The sequence below is a fragment of the Ctenopharyngodon idella genome, chromosome 7, assembly GCF_019924925.1.
Source record: "Ctenopharyngodon idella isolate HZGC_01 chromosome 7, HZGC01, whole genome shotgun sequence".
Lineage (NCBI taxonomy): Eukaryota > Metazoa > Chordata > Actinopteri > Cypriniformes > Xenocyprididae > Ctenopharyngodon > Ctenopharyngodon idella.
This window is the reverse complement of record NC_067226.1, coordinates 23776505-23796261: the sequence shown is the minus strand read 5'-3', so window position 1 is coordinate 23796261 and position 19757 is coordinate 23776505. Positions and strand designations below refer to the sequence as shown.

The window sequence follows — 19757 nt, the reverse complement described above, 5'->3', positions numbered from 1 at the left end:
AGGCGGAACTGTTTTCCAACGAGCTCATACTCTACAGGGAAGACTTTCGGAGATGGACAATTGATACAAGATGCCATAATCACATGAAACGTAACGTACATTCATTTTTATTTCGTATGTAAACAGTACCTGTCGTCGTTGATATGCACGTGCTGTCATGGAAGAGACCGAGAAAAGAGGGACACATCAGAAAACTGAGTGTATAGATTGGGGTGGACATGTTTGTGGACAAACGCCGATAACAGCCAACAACGAAACATGGATGGATATATTAGTAAAGAATGCCCATGACGGACTACCTCAGCCGTCTCCAGACTGTGACAGATGCTCATTGATATCAGGAGAGTGTCTCTATTATCATTATGGTTGTGATGGCAAGGATGACAGAGGTTGGGGTTGTGGATACAGGACTATTCAGACCATGTCTTCATGGCTGTGTCTTAATCAACCTCACATTGTGAGCCGCAGACCCCCACCTAGTCTTTCTGAAATACAACAAACTTTGGTGGAAATAGGGGACAAACCAGATTCATTCCTGGGTTCCAGGGAGTGGATAGGGACATTTGAAGCAAGTCTTGTTCTTGACCAGCTCTATGATGTTCCCTGCCGCATAGTGCATGTGCGGTACGGCAAGGAGCTTGATCAAGCCGTAGAGGATCTTCATAAACACTTTCTTACCCGTGGGTCACCTGTTATGATGGGGGGAGACAGGGACAATTCCTCTAAGGGTATCTTAGGTGTGTGCACTGGTAAACAGGGGAGCTATCTGCTTGTTATGGACCCTCACTATTTTGGCTGTCCCTTAGATAAAAACTCTTTGCAAAGGCAAGGTTGGGTTTCATGGAAACCAGTTGCTTCTATGGATCAGTGTTCTTTCTACAATCTTTGCCTGCCTCTTAGTGCTAAGAAGTGACTGTTTCTTGTTCATTTTTATAAATTAAAATAAAATTCCCATTGTCTATTCATTGTATCCTGTATGTGAGGATTTTTACAGCATGCAGAGATACAGATGTAACAGTCATACTTCTTTGACTGACTACATTTACAGAATTTGTAATTTGTTTTTCTGTTTCACCTCATCCCATGAATAAAATAACTAAATATAAATGGCATTGACTTCCATGATAATTTCCTTCTTGCATTAACATGTACCTCAAAATGATTTGAATATCAAACAATGACAACGAACTGATAAATGAACCACATGTGGCTGAACAGTAGACACTACATTTTATTTTAATATTTCTTCTCACATGCCGAGACTCTTATAACAGCATCCTGATGTGTGTCACACTGTTTTGTTTACAGTTATAGTAATTTATTCTTATTAATTTATCCAATATGTGCCTTAGTTTAACAGGTATGCTATAGATGTTATAAAACATAATAACATACAACTTCTAAAGGAAAAGATCAAAACATTAAATGAGGCTCCGTTGCCTTGCTTAAATGTTTAGCACATAGATATTTTTACTCTCAAAAAATCAGTTTGAACTACTTTGTCCCCAAGGAATAGATAAGGTTATCATTATCATATATATTTTCTAATGTATATAGTTATAATTAATAATATCTTGAAATAATAATGATTTAACTTGGGGCTGAAGGCCTTCATTCAATGAATCCTTACAAGTCTGACACACAGTCATTGTAAAAGATTTGGAAGTTCTTGTCCACCTCCATTTTGCCCTTGAGGAACTTCTCCAGATTCTTGATGGGAACCTCCACTATGTGGTTGTTCACACGATCATTGAGACCATAGGCACCAAACGCCGGAAACTTATACCGCTCTGAGTAGGGAGCGTTGTGATCGTAATCCGTGCAGCAATAGGCCGTCCACACAAACTCTGGGATGGCGACACGATCTTGGTTATCACGTCGAATCATATTACCTGATGTTGTGACCCCAGTGATGAGATAAGCCTTTCCGTGGCAATAGTTGTTGAGGCGTTTGCGGGTAACCTCTACCTGTGTGCTCCAGGGACCAAAACTGAACTCCCTAATCAGGGGAACCACATTAGTCAAGGTGTAGGTGGCGGCCTTGTCCTGCGGGTCTGCCTGATGCTCATCTGGGTTCAGTTGGCCACGTTCATATTGGACCACATCGGCGTAGTCTTCTAACACAGCCTGTGTGTCTTCAAAGTTTTTGTGCATTAAAGAGGACTGGGGGAAGGGTTCCATGTTACTGCTTCCTTTATCAGTTGCCAGCTGTGAAGAAGAAACACAGGTGATGAAGATGAGTCTAACATAAATTTAGAGACCCAGAGGCATGAAGAGAAAGAAGACTAAACACCCTTGCCAAATGTAATGATTACAATAAACTAGTGCCCAGATCACATTCATACAGAGCCCCTAAGGGGACATGGTGATGGAAAAATATGAAATGGGAAATAAAAAATATGAAATAATATATTTTGATGCTTTTGCGTTCCCCCAAGAAACTTTGCATTTCCTCACAGCCTCGCAAAACCTTCGCGTTTTCCAGCAAACCTTTTGAGCTCTCTTGCGAGGGAATGCAAAGTTTCTCGGGGAATGCAAAACCTCCCCTCTCATATGTTCCTTTAGGGGCTCCGTACATTCACACATTTCAGAACAGAAACATTCAAGCACTATGCTGTATCATTTTTGTTTTAAAACAGATTTCAAACATTTTTTGGCAATATCAGGTAACCACATATATATAGTACCATTGCTTTTTATTTCAATAATTTTAAAAATGTAATTTATTCCTGTAATGCAAAGCTGAATATTCGGCATTACTCCAGTCTACAGTGTCACATGATCCTTCAGAAATCATTCTAATATGCTGATTTACTGCTCAAGAAACTTTTTTTTTTTTTTTTTTAATTATTATTATCATTGATGAGAACAGTTGTGCTGCTTAAATGAAAAAAGTTGTAATCATTTACTCACCCTCAAGTTGTCCCAAATGTGAATGAGTTTCTTTCTTCTGTTGAACACAAATAAAGATATTTTGAAGAATGTTGGTAATCAAACAGTTGAAGGTAGCCATTGACTTCCATAGTAGGAAAAAAAAAACTATGAAAGTCAAAGGCTATCGTCAACTGTCTGGTTACCAACATTCTTCAAAATATCTTATTTTGTGTTCAACAGAAGAAAGAAACTCAAACAGGTTTGGAACAACATGAGGGTCAGTAAATGATGACAAAATTTTCATTTTTAGGTGAACTATCCCTTTAATATTTTCATATATTACATGAAACAACATACACGAAAGTCCAAAGAACAGCTTTTTTTGTGTGTAACAATGTAAAAGTGTTACTGTCACTTTTGATCAGTTTCAGAAGTGTTCAGTTTTCATACAGAGTTCCCTGAATATATTACTCTTCGTACACACTGACCTGTGGTTCAAACATCCAGGGAATGTCTACCCGCTTCTCCCCATCTGATTTCTTGAAGATGTATGCTGAATAGATGGGGATGTGTTTCTGGGGGTTGTAGAGGGTGATGAAGCGAGGCTCGTCCACAAACCGCTGGCAGATCTTTTTTAGAGAAGTACTGAGGTAACCTCGTGGTGGAGTGCCCATATACAGAAAATCCTTACAGCGCTCCACACGGGAGAAGTCTTCCACCACTCCAGCTTGTGATCTTAAGATCAAGCACATCAGTGGGATCAGAAAGGTTCCAAACCAGAACCAGCAATTAACCGTGAGCTTCATGTTGTCCTGAAGAGTTTAAACTGTTGTCTTTCTTGTCTGTGAAATGTTCTTTGGACTGACCTATGTAGGGCAGTAACACAAAAAAGATTTTCAGAAACAACGTCGCTCCTTTTTCTGTGACTGGCTTATTCACTGTCTCCAATCGACTGTCTTTATCTCATTTAAAATCGACTGACTCTTCACTGGTAGGTGGAGAATAAAATGAGAGCCATTGAAAATGCTAATACAGAGTACAAAGTACATGCAAAACCATGTTCGGAGAGTCTGATCTACAACAAAACTTAGACAAAAATGTAAAGCATATTGATAAGACAAACTTCAGTGTGCCGTTATCATCATCTACATGCAAATCAGGAAGGTAAATTTGCTCACTGCTGGCCTAATGTTCATTGGCTTCTTAAAAGTGAACATACTTTTATAGTCAGCCAGCACACCCTGAGCCTGAATAAGAAAGAAAGAATTATGAATTTAAATTTAACAGAAGATATCTACTTTTAGACAAACCTTTGAGTGATATATAATTGGATGTGATTCATTTAATGAAACACTTAATCTACGCAAACATAGTGAGAACAATAAATTGTACTCATGAACTTATCTTTTCTTGTTGCACCAAGGATTGTACTCCATTCAGTACAAAATGGCAACAATAAGCCTATTTTGTACAATTACCGTCAAACAATAACAAGAGCAGACTTTAACTATACGAGTACTCACTTGTGAATTAGATATTTAAATGGAATAAAATAAGCTATGTGAAGTCATAAAACACACACCTTGCTCTACAGTGTGGCATGATAAAAATGGAAATGATCCACAAAGACACAACATCTGATAGGTGACTTTATTCACTTCTCAGTCTCTTTGTACTGGCTGACTCTTAATTTAATTTATAACTATTTTATAGTCCAAAATATTACAGCACAAGGTTAGAGCATATAGGTTTTTCAACTATTAAACCTTTAGCTGACTTTGCTCAGCACTCTTATTAGAACTTAAGCCACATTCACTCAACTGTCAGATGCACACACAAATCCAGAGTTCACAAACTCGCTTTCGTTCACTTTCTCTTGGTATGTTTATTTTCTGAGACACAATCCTTGAAAAAGATGCTCACGCTTTTGTCCATGTCAGTCTGATTTTTCAGAAAGGTCTCTAAAGCCTTCAAAGGCACTTCTGTAACACTGTATCCCACTATCTCATTCAAAGCATATGCTGCGTAAGTGGGAAACATGTACCGTACTTCATAGGGTGAGTTTCGATCAAAGCGTGGGCAGCAATAAGCTGACCACAAGTGCTTTGGGACAGCCATGCGTTCCTCTCTTCCTTTTCGAATGGTCATCCCCGATATAGTCACCCCGGTCACCACATAGGCAGTCCCACGGCAGAAGTTATTCAGGCGGCGGCGCACCATGTCAATATATGTGGTCCATGGGCCCTCCAAAAAGTCTGTGATCTGAGGTACCACATTTGTGAGTGTATAGGTAGCTGCTTTGTCCTGGTTGTCCGCCTGGTGCTGGTCAGGGTTAAGTGGGCCTCGCTCGTACTCCACTGCATCAACATAGTCTGCTAGCACTGCCTGGCTCTCCTCAAGCAGTAGGTCGGTTTCACCACTAGAGGGCAAGACTCTCATGTCCCCGCTTTCATCAGCAGAAACCAGCTATGGAAGGCAAAAGAACAAGAAATCATATATCATATAGAAACTCATATAGATAGAATATCAAATGTATTTGAACAGTATAATTTGGTCTTATGTTATGATCAGTGCTGGGTAGATTACTTACAAACTGTAGTCGGTTACTGATTCCAAAAATTGTAGTTATTGTAGCATAATCTGTTACATTACACATTTAAGGTTAAATCTGACTACTTTTTGATTATTTTTAGATTGCTTGACCTAACTCGTTTATCACATTGATTTGAATAGGATAATCTTGTATCACACTGTATAATCTTGTACCAAAATACAAAGAGAAAGAAAATAATTCCATTTTTTCTTATCAACAACATGAAGTGTATTAAATATTACATTATGTGAGGGTTTTCAAGACTGGGGTTCGTGATGGAACCTCAGAGGTTTGTGAGTTTAATAAAAAGCTATTGAATAATTAAATCATAAAAATGGAAAATTAAAAAAAAACAAAAAAACATTTTAAAATAAAAACAATCAAAATATTTTTTTTTTCTTTAGCATATCATGTGACCATTAACAGACATCAGAGAACCATGAATTGTGTTATTTATTATTATTATAAACTTCTTATTATTTATTATTATTATAAAAATCTCAGGGGGACTTCAAGTAAATATATGTGACCCTGGACCACAAAACCAGTCATAAGTCACACGGGTATATTTGTAGCAATAGCCAACAATACAATGTATTGGTCAAAATTATCGATTTTTCTTTTATGCCAAAAATCATTAGGATATTAAGTAAAGATCATGTTCCATGAAGATATTTTGTAAATTTCCTACCGTAAATGTATTAAAAATATATTTTTGTGAGTGGATATGCATTGCTAAGGACTTCATTTGGACAACTTTAAAGGCGATTTTCTCAATATTTTGATTTTTCTGCACCCTCAGATTGCAGATTTTCAAATAGATGTATCTCGCCAAATATTGTCCTATCCTACATCAATCATACATCAATGGAAAGATTATTTATTTAGCTTTCAGATGATGTATAAATCTCAATTTCAAAACATGGACCCTTATGACTGGTTTTGTGGTCCAGGGTCACAATTAGGTCAAAGAGGTTGGGCTGACAAAAAAGTTGGGTAGTCCCTGGATTGCATGTAAATAACAAATGATGTGAATTTGTGCAATTTAATGTGTTTACAAGACAAAAGAGACAGTAATACATGGTTAAATGACTCAGTGAGTGATAATTCAAATAATATTTAATGTGTTCATCAGGAGCTGATAAGATATGCAGTGTTGCAATGTTGAGAAAACTCTTCTTAAAAGTGAAATGATTTCTGTAAATCCAGTGATCAATGCTGTGGGTCTCAGACAGCTTTCAGTAACAGTCACGTGACTAGTGCTGGTCTGTTTGTGCAATTCCACAAACCTGGAAGAGCTTCTGAATGTATATTAGCAGTAGACTTTTATAGAAAGGAAAATTTAAAAGATAAAAAAGCAGTAGTATGGAGAATCAATGAATTATAAATAATTTACTGCCATTTTGAGAATAACGTAATCATATAAACAATAACAATGCAACTGTAGTCTGAATATGAGTATTTTAAAATGTAATATAATCTAATTACAAGTACTTAATTTTTGGAATCAGATTACATAATCCAGATTACATGTAACACAGCACTTTTTATAATTTCTCTGTTGCCAAAATAAAGACTATTTTGTTTAAAATTTATGACATTTTCATACACACAAGGTAAATTGTATGAAATACACCCAGTTTTTCACTTTTTTTGTATTTTCATTTATTTATTTTTTAAATAAAATGTGATGAGATAAAACTAAGAGTATCTGCTACCTGTGGTTCATACATCCAGGGTGTGTCCATCCTCCTCTGTCCATCTGACTTTTTGAAGGTGTACGCTGAATAAAGTGCCAGTCGGCGACTGCTGTCGTACAGTGTGGCATAACGTAGTTTATCTCCATAGCGTTGGCATATCCTCTTCAGATTCCCCCCTCGGATACCTGTGGGTGCTGTATGCATATAGAAGAACTGACTGCATTCTTTAAAGTTGTCAGAGACTGTGCCACCTGCCAGACGTAAACCTGTCAATAGAAGAATTCTGAAGATAAAAACCTTACAAAGTGCCATCAGAGACTGAGAAGTTAAGCTATCAGTGTCTACAACACATTTTCCAGTTTTTTAAATGCAAAGACAGGCTGATCCATCTGTTCTTCCATGGTGTTCCAAGCCAGACTGATAACCTGGAAGAGTGAAAGTCATCATATGCAAAGCATCACCTTTCTTACTCTGCCATATGTGTAGGCCTATTTGATCAATAGAACACTGGGAGGTTTTGAAAACAGAATGAACGATCACAAATTCAGTTCATAAAGGAATTTAGCTTAATGAAATGGCCATCATCTATTAAAATAAACATAAGCACAGAATATTTCCCTTACAATAATTTACAAATGGTTCCTGGATTTAAACAGGAAATGATTATACGATATTACTCTGGCAGATATGGATCACAAGTGCCTGAAACTTGCAGTTTGTTCACATATCTTTGTGTTTCTTATTTTGGGTGATCTAAATATTTGGTTTGAAATAGATGAATAATTGACAGGCCTGTGCTTCAGTTGTATGGATGTTTTGCCTTCCAGGGGTGCGTTTCCCAAAGCGAGAGTTCAATGGGACTTAACGACCATAGTTGGCTAACGATGCTTTCGGGAAACGCACCCCAGGTCATTTCGGGATTTACCAGAATGCCATACATTTTAAGTTTCGTTTTAGCTGTAATTCATAGTTTCATTTTGAGTGTTAGGACCAAACCACTGAAAATGCGTTATAGTTACGTTTTTGCACAGATTTAAGGCGTAGACCCTTCGGTGAACTCGGAAAAAATGAAAATGTAAGCAAACGTATTCTTAAAGCGCATAGACAGATATAAACGACGCTATTGCTAAGTAGACTAGTTGCCTAAATGGTTTAGTCTGTTGTGTCACTCACTTGTTTAGGTATAAATTTGACGAGTGTGGTTAGAGCCCCGTTAAAAGAAGATCTGGAGCTACGATCTTGAAATGCAGAGGTTTTCCCTCAGTTGATCTGGATAAGTTGTAAGTATTATTATTCGATAAGATTTGCAGAATCACCGTCTTTATTTGCCATAGTGTTATTTGTTCTTGTGAATTCCTCCCCGGCTAATAGAATCGTTCCCTACTAACAAAAGCCTAGAATTTATTCACCTGGTAATGATAATTTCATTCAGAGTGGTAAAAGAATATGTCTGTTTTAAAGTTACTCACTTTGTTACCTGCTTCAAACTGTTTAAGGAAAGACGTCGGGACAGTGCATAACTGGTTATTTCGGGACCTTTTTCCAGTAGGCCTACGTACACAACAAGTTATTTAGACATTTGCAACAGTTTTTTTTTTTTACACATACAGATCCGTTTTGCAGTTCTTTAAACTGTTGTTTTCGCTTGCAAATCATTGTTCACAGGCTTGCAATGATTTGGCCGTATTTCGGCGGGGAAAAAACATCCCAAAAGTGTAGGCTAAGCGGGAAAAAATGGAAGTCAAAAGAATACAGATCATATTTATTTTGCCTTAGCATGAAGCTGCAGTTTCACAGTTCATGAATTGTACTTACAAATAACAATAAAATGCTGGAAATCATTTTTTCTTACGCTTGAAACGCGATTTACACCTTTACAAATCTTCTCTTGCACATGCAAATTTAATTTACGCTTACAATCTTGTGTACACTGCGCAGCAACGCAGTGAAGCGTCAGCATCTTGCAGATACATTGTCTTTTATTATTTAGGCGTATATAACACTTGCGCGCGCGCACTTACAAAACCACGTCAAACAATGACTGAAGCGAAAAAGATAAAGCTGACCTATAAAAACAATTATCAATGAAGGGATGAACTAATTAATAAATTAAATGTGTTGTTGTGGTTACAGTTTTGGCACGATTCTCTCACTCACTTTGCCCCCATGGTCTCTCATTAATGATTTATGGGCGAGGCCATAAACAGAGGGGCGTTTTTGAGAGCGTTACCTGGTTTGCCCACGTCAGTGTGTGGGTAGGGTTTAGGGGTGGGGTCGGGTGAAGGGGATCATTTTCATTGCATGATATAAACACCCACCAGTTTGAAAACACCCACAAATACAGAAACGCCCACTTTTGTTCCGCAGAGACCTCATAGAGACAGAGCGACACGCGTCATAATTTGAAAACCACGCCCACCGCGTGAGGCTGCTTCCTTGTCATTTCTGACTTATAACAAAAAACAGAACAATGTCTAAAAGCTGCTATGTGACAAGGTGTACAGAAAACAAGCTAAAAAACCCAGAAGTTTTCATAAGCTGTCGACCCAAAAAACGAGCGTTTAAGGACTAAAAAGTGGATATAGGCGATTGAGACAGAGCGCGACATGTCATATTACTATGAGAACTACGCCCACTGGAGGGGAACGTAATCAGCGACAGGAAATATAATAGCCTATATAAAACTGACATTTGGATATTTGACTTAACAGTGACAAAATGTTTACTGCACACGTAGGCTTAAGGACTAAAGGACAGAGTGTGGGTAGGTGTGGGAGTGTGTGTCAGGATCCCAAAATTTACCCATTCTTCCTGCTGATGCTTCACGTCTTATTGCCTGTATCCACTTTTGTCTCCTTAAAGGCTGGCTTTTACGGTTCGGTAGCTTATAAAAGCTTAGTTCTGGTTTTTTTTAGCTTGTTTGCTGTACACCTTGTCACACAGCAGCTTTAAGGCATTGTTCTGTTTTTTGTTATAATTCAGAAATGACGAGACAGCCTCACGCAATACAAAGTCAATGGAGACAGTTGGATTGTCCAACCGATCCCCCCCCTCCGATGTGGGCGTGGCCTAAATGCTCTCTGTCTCTATACTCCACTTTGCGTGAGGAGGAAAACGGGTCAATCTTCTTGTAGCCAATCAAATGAGTTTCTCGCTGACTCTCGATTTACTCTATTCTGATTGGTTAAATAAACATGCCAGATGCCAAGACATTTATCTTCATTTAGTTCAGCACCGTTCTCGCTGGCGGAATGGTACTTTTAACTCACAAATACAGTAAGTAATAATAATAATAATAATAATAATAATGCATTCAGCCTACTGCATTTCGAGCTGGAGTTAAGAAAATTTCGGTGTATTCAGTGTGTGTAGGCCTATATTTCTTCTCCTCCTCATCCTCTTCAACAGGCATTATGGAATTAGTTTGTAATCTTGATGCTACTTTAAAGTCTAGTATGGTCTAGAATCTGCACTAATAGGCCTACATATTTCACCTGTTCACTGCCCTTACGAAAAAGAAGTTTATTCAAGTGTGCAATTAGTATACTTCTTTTAAAGTAAAAATAAGAAAGTAAACTTTCAGTCTCAAAAAATGAAATTTCTGTCATTAATTACTCACCCGAAAGACCTTCGTTCATCTTCAGAACACAAATTAAGATATTTTTGATGAAATCCGAGGATATCTGATCCACACAGGCAGCAACGTCATTGCACCTTTTCACGTCCAGAAAGGTAGTTGAAAACATGGTTAAAATAGTCAATGTGACTGCAGTGGTTCAACCTTAATGTTATGAAGCGACAAGAATACTTTTTGTGCACATAAACAAAACAAAAATAACGACTTTATTCAACAATTTGAACCATTGTCATACCTAGTGAACTCAGTGCAGGCTTCCTTGTTTACGTCCGAATGCCAGCTCATTATTGGCCGGATCCTGTATCAGCATCACATGCATGCGTTGTGCTGCTCACGTGTACAGCTTCGGCCAATACTGAGTTGGAGTTTGGAAGTAAACAAGGAAACCTGCCCTGAGTTCACTATGTATGACAACAGTTCAAATTATTGAATAAAGTCGTTATTTTTGTTTTGTTTTTGCACACAAAAAGTATTCTCATCGTTTCATAACATTAAGGTTGAACCACTGTAGTCACATGGACTATTTTATTATTATTATTATTATTACTGACTGTATTTGTGAGTTAAAAGTACCATTCCGGCAGCGAGAACGGTGCTGAACTAAATGAAGATAAATGTCTTGGCATCTGGCATGTTTATTGAACCAATCAGAATAGAGTAAATCGAGAGTCAGCGAGAAACTCATTTGATTGGCTACAAGAAGATTGACTTTGTATTGCGTGAGGCTGCCTCCTTGTCATTTCTGAATTATAACAAAAAACACCCTTATGTCGTTCCGTACCCGAAAGACCTTCGTTCATCTTCAGAACACAAATTAAGATATTTTTGATGAAATCCAAGGATATCTGATCCACACAGGCAGCAACGTCATTGCACCTTTTCACGTCCAGATACGTTCGAATGCCAGCTCATTATTGGCCGGATCCTGTATCAGCATCACATGCATGCGTTGTGCTGCTCACGTGTACAGCTTCGGCCAATACTGAGTTGGAGTTTGGAAGTAAACAAGGAAACCTGCCCTGAGTTCACTATGTATGACAACGGTTCAAATTATTGAATAAAGTCGTTATTTTTGTTTTGTTTTTGCACACAAAAAGTATTCTCATCGTTTCATAACATTAAGGTTGAACCACTGTAGTCACATGGACTATTTTAACCATGTTTTCAACTGCCTTTCTGGACGTCAAAAGGTGCAATGATGTTGCTGCCTATGTGTGGATCAGATACCCTTGGATTTCATCAAAAATATCTTAATTTGTGTTCCAAAGATGAACGAAGGTCTTACGGGTGTGGAACTGCATGAGGGTGAGTAATTCATGACAGAAGTTTCATTTTTGGGTGAACTAACCCTTTAACACCAGCTCGAAAAAACAAAACAAAGCACTAGCTCGGCAAAAAACAACAACAACAACAAAACAAACAAAAAGTAAAAAATGTGCCAAAAGTGTTAGCACGGAAAAATGGAAGTCAGAAGAATACAGATCATATTTATTTTGCCTTTTTCACAATTCATGAATTGCACATATGAATAACAGTAAAATGCTGCAAATCATTTTTTGTTATGCTTGAAACGCGATTTACACCTTTTCAAATCTTCTCTTGCGCATGCAAATTTAATTTACACTTACAATCTTGTGTACACTTCCACAAATATTATCTTGTGCATGTGATTCTTTATGGCATAATTTTACCTTCATATAAATATTTTTCACATACATCACATTATAGAAGTAAAATGGTTTGAAAATAGAAATTTACCTGATTTTTAAGAAAGCTTTAAATCTAAAATCCAGTGTGAGATTATTTAATGTAAACCTGAAATGAAGCCACTATTTTAATCACTGTACTGTCAAGAATTACTGAATCATTTATAGCCTACTAATTTATGTAATTAAAATTGCATCACATTTTTTAGGAGTCTCAATCAACTCACAAGCAGTTACAATGGACTGCCCCAGTGAGGATGACGTAAGCATCACTTTTTCTTTATTTGACAAGGCAGATTTCTTTGCAGATAAAGAGTTGCAGACACTTATTGGCATATTATTTAGTCAAATTTCAGTCTTGACAGACCTGAGTTTGCACGTCACTAATGCTTGAAAAACTTTCAAATTAAGGAATTTGAAGATGCTAGTGAATACCTTGATGACAAACAAACATTTACATCAGGGGCATGTGCTGAGTCATATGAAAAGGAAGACGCCTCCAAGTTACAAGGTAACAAATTTACAGTTATATGTATCAGTTATACATGTATGCATCTTTGGGCACAGTAATGATTTTGGAATGTTGGCCACAATTTAATGAATATGTTTACCTTATTCAACTGTAGGTATTGGGTAAACACATATAAACACCTTTTATCATTACTATAGTTTGTTTTAAATGTGGATTTATTGCCAATGTCAAGAAGTTGATACAATTTTAATACTTTCTGACTGAAATCAAAATTGATCAAAATCAAGGCAGATTGCGTTCTCATAAGTCTCACCTCGCTGCACTCATGGATTGCCTTTTTTATGGGAAGTGACTCCGCCCCTCATGCTCCCCCATTCTCTTCCACCTCCTGTCACGAACCTAGAAGAAAGGAGTCGCAGGTCTGAGCAAGCAGGCTAGAGTGAGCTCACGTCGGTCCAAATCCCACGTCTCACTCTCCTCACAGCGAGGGGATTCCTCTGTGGTCTTCATCCGCGAAGACCAGTGGCCCTTTTCCAGGGCAAGCAGCATAGTCTTGTTTGGTGGTTCTGAGGAGGATGACGGCGATGATGCCATGTCCCTGGCTGCTTCAGATATGGAGGAGTGGTCAAAACCTGCAGAGGATCCTGCCACCCTGATGCAGAGCGAGCTAGATGATTTCCGGCCTGGACTGGAATCCAAGCTCATCCGAGTCCTGTCCAAGGCCATTGAGGAGCTCGGTTTGGACTGGCCGAGCCCTCATGCACAGCCTCCACGAGTGGTTCCTGCAGCCGGGGTGCTGCCAGTGGGCCAGAGACTAGCTCAGTTTTCCCGGAAGTACTCGACAAGCTGACTAAGTTGTGGTGCGCCCCTTTGTGGGCAAAAACACAAAAACACGATTTTCAAATCGCTCCAGGTCCTCGACGATCCAGCAGCACATCAAGCCAATGCTGACATCTGCTCAGACCCAGCCTAAAGCAGAGCCAGGAGTCTGGCAGCACTCTCGGAGTGTTAGGGCCCTTGCCCCCAAGTAGTGTTGGACCCTGAGCAGCAGCCCAAGCAGTCTTCCTGATGAGTCAGGAGTGAAGAGGAGGCAGCCCCTTCCCACTTTGGTTGGGCCAGTTTCATGAGAGCGTGGTTCAGCAGACTCAGATCGAGGATGGGCCCATTCACTCTCCCCTTAAAACAGAAGGTGGTGCACATCCTGAACTACTTTGACTGACTTATTATGGCCCAGTTGAGGGACGATCAATGTGCGCAGAAGTCTCTACTCCTTAGCCACTTAGAGTATATGGGGTTCATACTCAATCTGGCGAAAAACTTGCTATCACCCAGTCAGAGAAGGTCTTTACTGTGTGCGGTGTTTGACACAGCTCTGATGCACGCTCGCTTGCTGAAAATTCAGTGACTTGCGGAATCATTCAAATCTGAGATCTCTGGAACAGCCGTGTGTTTTTTTGAAGAAGACAGAGATAACTGTTTGAGCATTGGTGAATGCATATTTATACATATAAAATGATCACTGCTGACAGTGCTTTTTAAAACTATGTTCAGATGTTGAAAATGTATGCTTCTTGTTTCCACAGATGTTCCCGCACCAAGTGAAATTTTAGTGCAGCTTATTGGGACCAGTTCTGTTACTCTTGCTTGGGATAGCCCAGACAACATATCTACATTTGAGTTAAGCTACAATGATATCACAACTACAAAGACCTCTACTATCACAAATGGCACAACCACAGAGGTGGAAGACCTATGTCCAGGGACTCAATACACTTTCACCCTTGTTTCAATATCAGACAATGGAGAACGAAGTGTGGGAGTTGAAGTGACTGCATGCACCAGTAATTATCTTTCTGTCTATCCATTTAGAATGAACCAAGAATTGTATGACAATGTGTCTTTGAAATTGTCTGAAAAAGAACTAACAACATAAATGTTTTCATGATTGCAGGGCCAGTCCCGCCTGAAAACTTCAAGGTTGAGAGAGTGGGCACAACATCAGTTACTCTTATTTGGGATGCATCTGGCTGTGAGGAGAACAAGTTTCATGTTGCTTGCAGCCAGAATGGAGGAATCATTCAGGAAGAGATAACAGAATCAAGAACTGTGGTTTTCAATGATCTGAGTCCTGGAAAGAAGTACTCTTTTAACATTACAAAAGTGCTTCCAAATGGCAACAGAAGCAAAGAAGCAGTCACATATGCTCAAACCAGTTAGTATAAAATAGCAAACTTCACTACAAACATTTACATGCCTCATTTTATTTGATACATGTATAAAATTGTGAAACAACTGATGAAATGCCTGTATTTTCAACAGAAACAAACATCCAGAGCCTTTTACATGATTTGGGGTTGGAGCAGTACTACCCGAACAAACTCTCACTCAGTAAAGTGCTACAGATTGACACGAGGTCAGTGACAGATGAGCCAGCCCAGTCTCTATCATCTTTGCCATGGCTGTTCCTGAAGAAACTGATGATGGTGAATGTGACTGCAAGAAGTGTCAAATATTCATCAGATGAGAATGAGGATTTGCAAAGCTTAGATATTTACGATGATACATTTGATTTTCTGAATGATCAGAACAGCAGTGTAAACCCTTTAGATATAGTGACTGCTCTCTTTCTTTGTGCAGATGGTTTCCTCCAACAGGAAATGGTCTCAAAAATGTCAATGTGTCAGTTCTCTGTTCCTTTACTTCTTCCAAAGTGTGACACGCAGCAGTGCATGTACATGCTTTGGGCCATGAGAGATATTATGAAAAAATTTAGACCTCATTCCTTGTCAGACCCAAAAGGTTTTGTGGAGGACAGAATTGTTCACTCTGAGCTCCCCCTAGTGTCCTTTGTTAGACTTGGTGACTGCAGCATTTCTAAATCTCAGATCTTAAACAAATTGCTGAGTAACCCCCAACAATATCATGACACTTTTGTACATCGTGACATGGACTGCGGAGACATTCCAAGAAAGGTATCTAATGGATTAGTGGAGATGGGTTGGTATCTACCTTGTGGAAACAAAAACATTGATGTTTTTCCTGAACCTGTGGCTGTTGCAAACTTGAGAGGTGACATCAGGACATTTGAAACACAGTACTCCTTCCTATGCCAGACCTCCACTGCAGTTTTTGTGTTCTTTGATAATCTGGACACAAACTACAAGTTACTCACCAACCAACATGCTAAAGCACAGTTTTTTTTAGTGGGAAATATGCAAAGTAAAGCAGTTGATTTGGAGCAGCTGAAAAGGACCGCATCTGAAATGAGTTTGAAGAAGAACAACATAATTCTGAAGACCAATCAAAATGATGCAAATTTTGTCAAAAATCTGCATTCTGTAGTAAATCACATAATTAATAACCATCCCAAAAAAGCATGTCTGGAGGGAATGGACACTATAGCACATGAACTTGGAATTCAAGTTGATGAAGACATTCAAGAATGTCAGGAAGCAAAAATGAATGCATATGCCTTAACAGAAGAAATACAGGACACACTGCAGTTCAAAGAGGATCAGCTTCCCCTTCAAGGTAAAATCTGGAAAGATTTAGCAAAACTGGAGAAAGAGGAATGCAGACTCCGGAAAGCTGGTAATCAGAACATAGAGACATACAAGAGTGATCTCCAGATTAAAAAAACTGAACTCAGGAAACAACAAAGTAAATATGATATCTCAGAGGCAATGTCTTGCTTTGTTAAAGCACTAAGTTCGAGCCAGGAGAGGTCATATTTCTTGAAGTGGATGCGGATGAACCTTGACAATCTCTCCCGAATAAGCCTCTCTAGCCTCCGTGAGCAGTACAAGGAAAAGTGTCAGAAATTTTCAGAAAACAAAGAGGAAATCGCACAGCTTGACCAACAGATCTCTAACAGTTCTTTAGGAATAGAGCACTTCCTGCGTGAAATGGGCCAACTCTATGAGGCTGCAGTGTCACTTCCAGAAAACTTAGAGTCACGTCAACAAATGCTACACCTACCCCGGCTATGTGCTGAACTGATGTTGATGGCTTCCCTCTGGAACTGGTTGATGGAGATGCATCAAATATTCCTCTCAGATGGGTGAGCGATGTGCTTCTGTATCTGAACTCTTTGGTGCAGCCCAATAATAAAATCATGGTGGTCACAGTTTTAGGAGTCCAGAGCACAGGGAAGTCCACCTTGCTGAACACCATGTTTGGAGTTCAGTTTGCCGTCAGCAGTGGAAGATGCACCAGAGGAGCTTTTATGCAGCTGATCAAAGTCACAGAGGACAACAAGCAAGAACTTGGCTGTGATTATTTAGTGATAATTGACACTGAAGGTCTGAAATCCCCTGAACTGGCAAAACTAGATGATAGTCATGAACATGACAATGAATTAGCCACACTTGTTGTTGGATTGAGTGACATCACAATCATCAACATCGCAATGGAGAATTCCACAGAGATGAAGGACATTTTGCAGATTGTAGTCCATGCTTTCATCAGAATGAAGGAAATAGGTAAAAAACCCAAGTGTCTATTCGTCCACCAAAATGTTTCTGATGTATCAGCCCATGACAAGAACATGAGAGATCGAAAGCTTCTGCTGGAGCAGCTGAATGAAATGACAGAAGCTGCAGCTAAAATGGAGAACAAGGAGGAGTATAAAAAGTTCACGGATGTGATTGAGTATGATCCAGAGACATGCAATTGGTATATCCCTGGGCTCTGGCATGGAAACCCTCCAATGGCACCAGTGAACGCTGGCTACTCTGAGGCTGTCTATGAACTTAAAAAGAACATGATTAACATATTTAGAAAATGCAAAACCAAAACACATGGAAACAACATAACAGAATTTTTGGAGTGGACAAAAAGCTTGTGGAATGCAGTCAAATATGAAAACTTCATCTTTAGCTTTAGGAATAGCTTGGTGGCTGATGCGTACATGAGACTGTGCACAGAATTCCACAAATGGGAATGGTCTTTCAAGAAGCATATGCACTCTTGGTCAACTCAAGCTGAAACCAGAGTGTCAAATTTTGAGACGTTCAAACTGAAATCAGACAAATCAGATCTGAAAGATCTTTTATGCAAACTGAAACAAGAAGCTGCCACAAAGCTTGACACCTTAGAAAAGACCACAATGGAAAATCTTTTCAAATACTTCGAACAAACAGAGGGCCATGTCTACCTTGTGGAAAAGTACAAAGAAGACTTTGTGAGCAGTGTAAAATGTCTCAGGAGGGAAACTGAGAGCTCTCTGCTGACGCAGCTTGAGGAAACAGTGGACATTAGGAGAGGAATGAATAATCTGGACAACATCAAGAAAACATTCACCGATACAATGGAGAAAAAAGTGCTGGGTCTACTGGAGAAGTTACGCAAAAACAACAGCTCAAAGAGTGATGCACATAAGACTGACAAAGAGCTTGACAGGTTTTTTGAACAAATATGGCAAGAAACCATAAATGAGCTGTCATTTACTGGATTGAAGAAAATAAATGTATTCGACTTTGTTTTCAGGCAACTTCGAGAAAACATGAAACAGAAAGGAAGTTCTGTTGCAGAGCAATTAATGAAAGTAAAACTGGTGGATTGTGGAACAGGGGTGTTCAAAACCACTAAAGAAATCTTTTTCAAAAGGTGGATTAAACGTATGTTCAATGACAACTCTGAAATGGCCCTACAAAAATTAGCAGATAATATCATTGAGACATGCTATCAGTTTGTCCTGGACAAGAGAGAGAGACATTTAGATTACCATGACAATTATATTCAGGAGATCCTACACATAATTGATGACGGATTGATGTCCAACAAGAATTTAGGGTTTTCAGAGGAATTTGAACTGTCCCTGAAACTGCACATTTGTGGGTTTTCTGCAAGAACATTTCAAGACATGCATGATTGTTTCATCAAGGAGAATGACCCACGCAGATGCCTCGATCAGTTTAAAGACAAATATCACAATGATTTCAAGGACCTGTTCCATGATCGTGATCAGTGTCAGAGAAAGGCAGAAGAATTCACCAAACTGTGCTTGATGCCTGCAGTTGAGACGTTCATCTACAGCTCCTTGGGTCCAGACATTGTTGACAAAATGCTTCAGGGAAAAAATGCCTTTCAATTTAGCACTCGTGCATTTTTCCAGTACTCACTCTTAAAGGAACTTGTGAATGAAGATAAGTTTGAACGGTATGTAAAATACATCAGCTCCTATGAACGTTTCGTTAAGGGCTGGATATTAGATCAAATCACCAAACAGTTTTCGAATGACCATGAAGTGTCTGAACTGGAAGAAGGTCACCTTAGAGGAATCACCAAGGAGATATTAGAAGCTGTCAAAATGGCACAGAATGAAACAAACCTAGATGGTATCAAAGGATTCATACATTGCATATGCAGGAAGCTTGAACAAAAGCTAATAATTCCCAAAGATGCTCTAGAAACAGTGATGGTCCTAAACAATGCATCTCAGGAGCCATTTGCTGACTGGCTAACCAAATCTGTAGAGGAGATGGAACAGACACTGAAGGAACATCTGAAGAAAGTTGACATTCAGGGTAAACTTCTCAAGCTCAAAATTAAACCCCAGAATGAGCTCTTCAAGAGAGTGTTTGGATGTGGGAAACAGTGTCCATTCTGCAGTGCTCCATGTGAGGCTGGTGGAGAAGCTCACACTGATCACTGTGCTTCAGTTCACAGACCTCAGGGACTCGGTCGATACAGATATACAAATAGTGAAAAATTAGTGACTAGCATCTGCTCAACAGATGTCCACAGTGAAACACGCTTTCAGTGTTTTCAGACT

The 19757-nt window shown here is 39.0% G+C and overlaps 4 protein-coding genes across 4 annotated transcripts in view; 2 read left to right on the top strand and 2 right to left on the bottom strand.

The window, feature by feature from the left end:
• Positions 1-17278, top strand: part of LOC127515234 (up-regulator of cell proliferation-like) — a 64370-nt gene extending 47092 nt beyond the window's left edge. Inside the window, exons 2-6 of the mRNA XM_051898669.1 lie at positions 12720-12772; positions 12922-13021; positions 14566-14823; positions 14934-15194; positions 15302-17278. Of these exons, the coding sequence (XP_051754629.1) occupies positions 12720-12772; positions 12922-13021; positions 14566-14823; positions 14934-15194; positions 15302-17046 (2417 nt within the window). The 3' untranslated portion in view covers positions 17047-17278. The remainder of the gene's footprint in view (positions 1-12719; positions 12773-12921; positions 13022-14565; positions 14824-14933; positions 15195-15301) is intronic.
• Positions 47-1107, top strand: ufsp1 (UFM1-specific peptidase 1 (non-functional)). The gene has a single exon (XM_051898684.1). It carries the CDS (start codon positions 158-160, stop codon positions 911-913), a length of 756 nt encoding a protein of 251 aa, XP_051754644.1. The 5' UTR covers positions 47-157; the 3' UTR covers positions 914-1107.
• si:dkey-85k7.10 (endonuclease domain-containing 1 protein) lies at positions 1212-3809 on the bottom strand. Its single transcript, XM_051898680.1, has 2 exons — positions 3363-3809; positions 1212-2208 (listed from the first exon to the last, which is right to left on the bottom strand). The coding sequence occupies exons 1-2, from the start codon at positions 3678-3680 to the stop codon at positions 1627-1629; spliced, it is 900 nt and encodes a 299-aa protein (XP_051754640.1). The 5' UTR covers positions 3681-3809; the 3' UTR covers positions 1212-1626.
• si:dkey-85k7.11 (endonuclease domain-containing 1 protein) lies at positions 4484-7967 on the bottom strand. The gene is made up of 2 exons (XM_051898681.1): positions 7186-7967; positions 4484-5340 (listed from the first exon to the last, which is right to left on the bottom strand). Exons 1-2 carry the CDS (start codon positions 7477-7479, stop codon positions 4741-4743), a joined length of 894 nt encoding a protein of 297 aa, XP_051754641.1. The 5' UTR covers positions 7480-7967; the 3' UTR covers positions 4484-4740.
• Positions 17279-19757: the final 2479 nt, after the last annotated feature.

Coding starts and splice junctions, on each gene's coding strand:
- si:dkey-85k7.11 (XM_051898681.1), bottom strand. CDS start 7,479: ATGGCACTTTGTAAGGTTTTTATCTTCAGAATTCTTCTATTGACAGGT. Junction 5,341..7,185: donor CCTGGATGTATGAACCACAG/GTAGCAGATACT, acceptor TGCCTTCCATAG/CTGGTTTCTGCTGATGAAAG.
- si:dkey-85k7.10 (XM_051898680.1), bottom strand. CDS start 3,680: ATGAAGCTCACGGTTAATTGCTGGTTCTGGTTTGGAACCTTTCTGATC. Junction 2,209..3,362: donor CCTGGATGTTTGAACCACAG/GTCAGTGTGTAC, acceptor TCTTCTTCACAG/CTGGCAACTGATAAAGGAAG.
- ufsp1 (XM_051898684.1), top strand. CDS start 158: ATGGAAGAGACCGAGAAAAGAGGGACACATCAGAAAACTGAGTGTATA.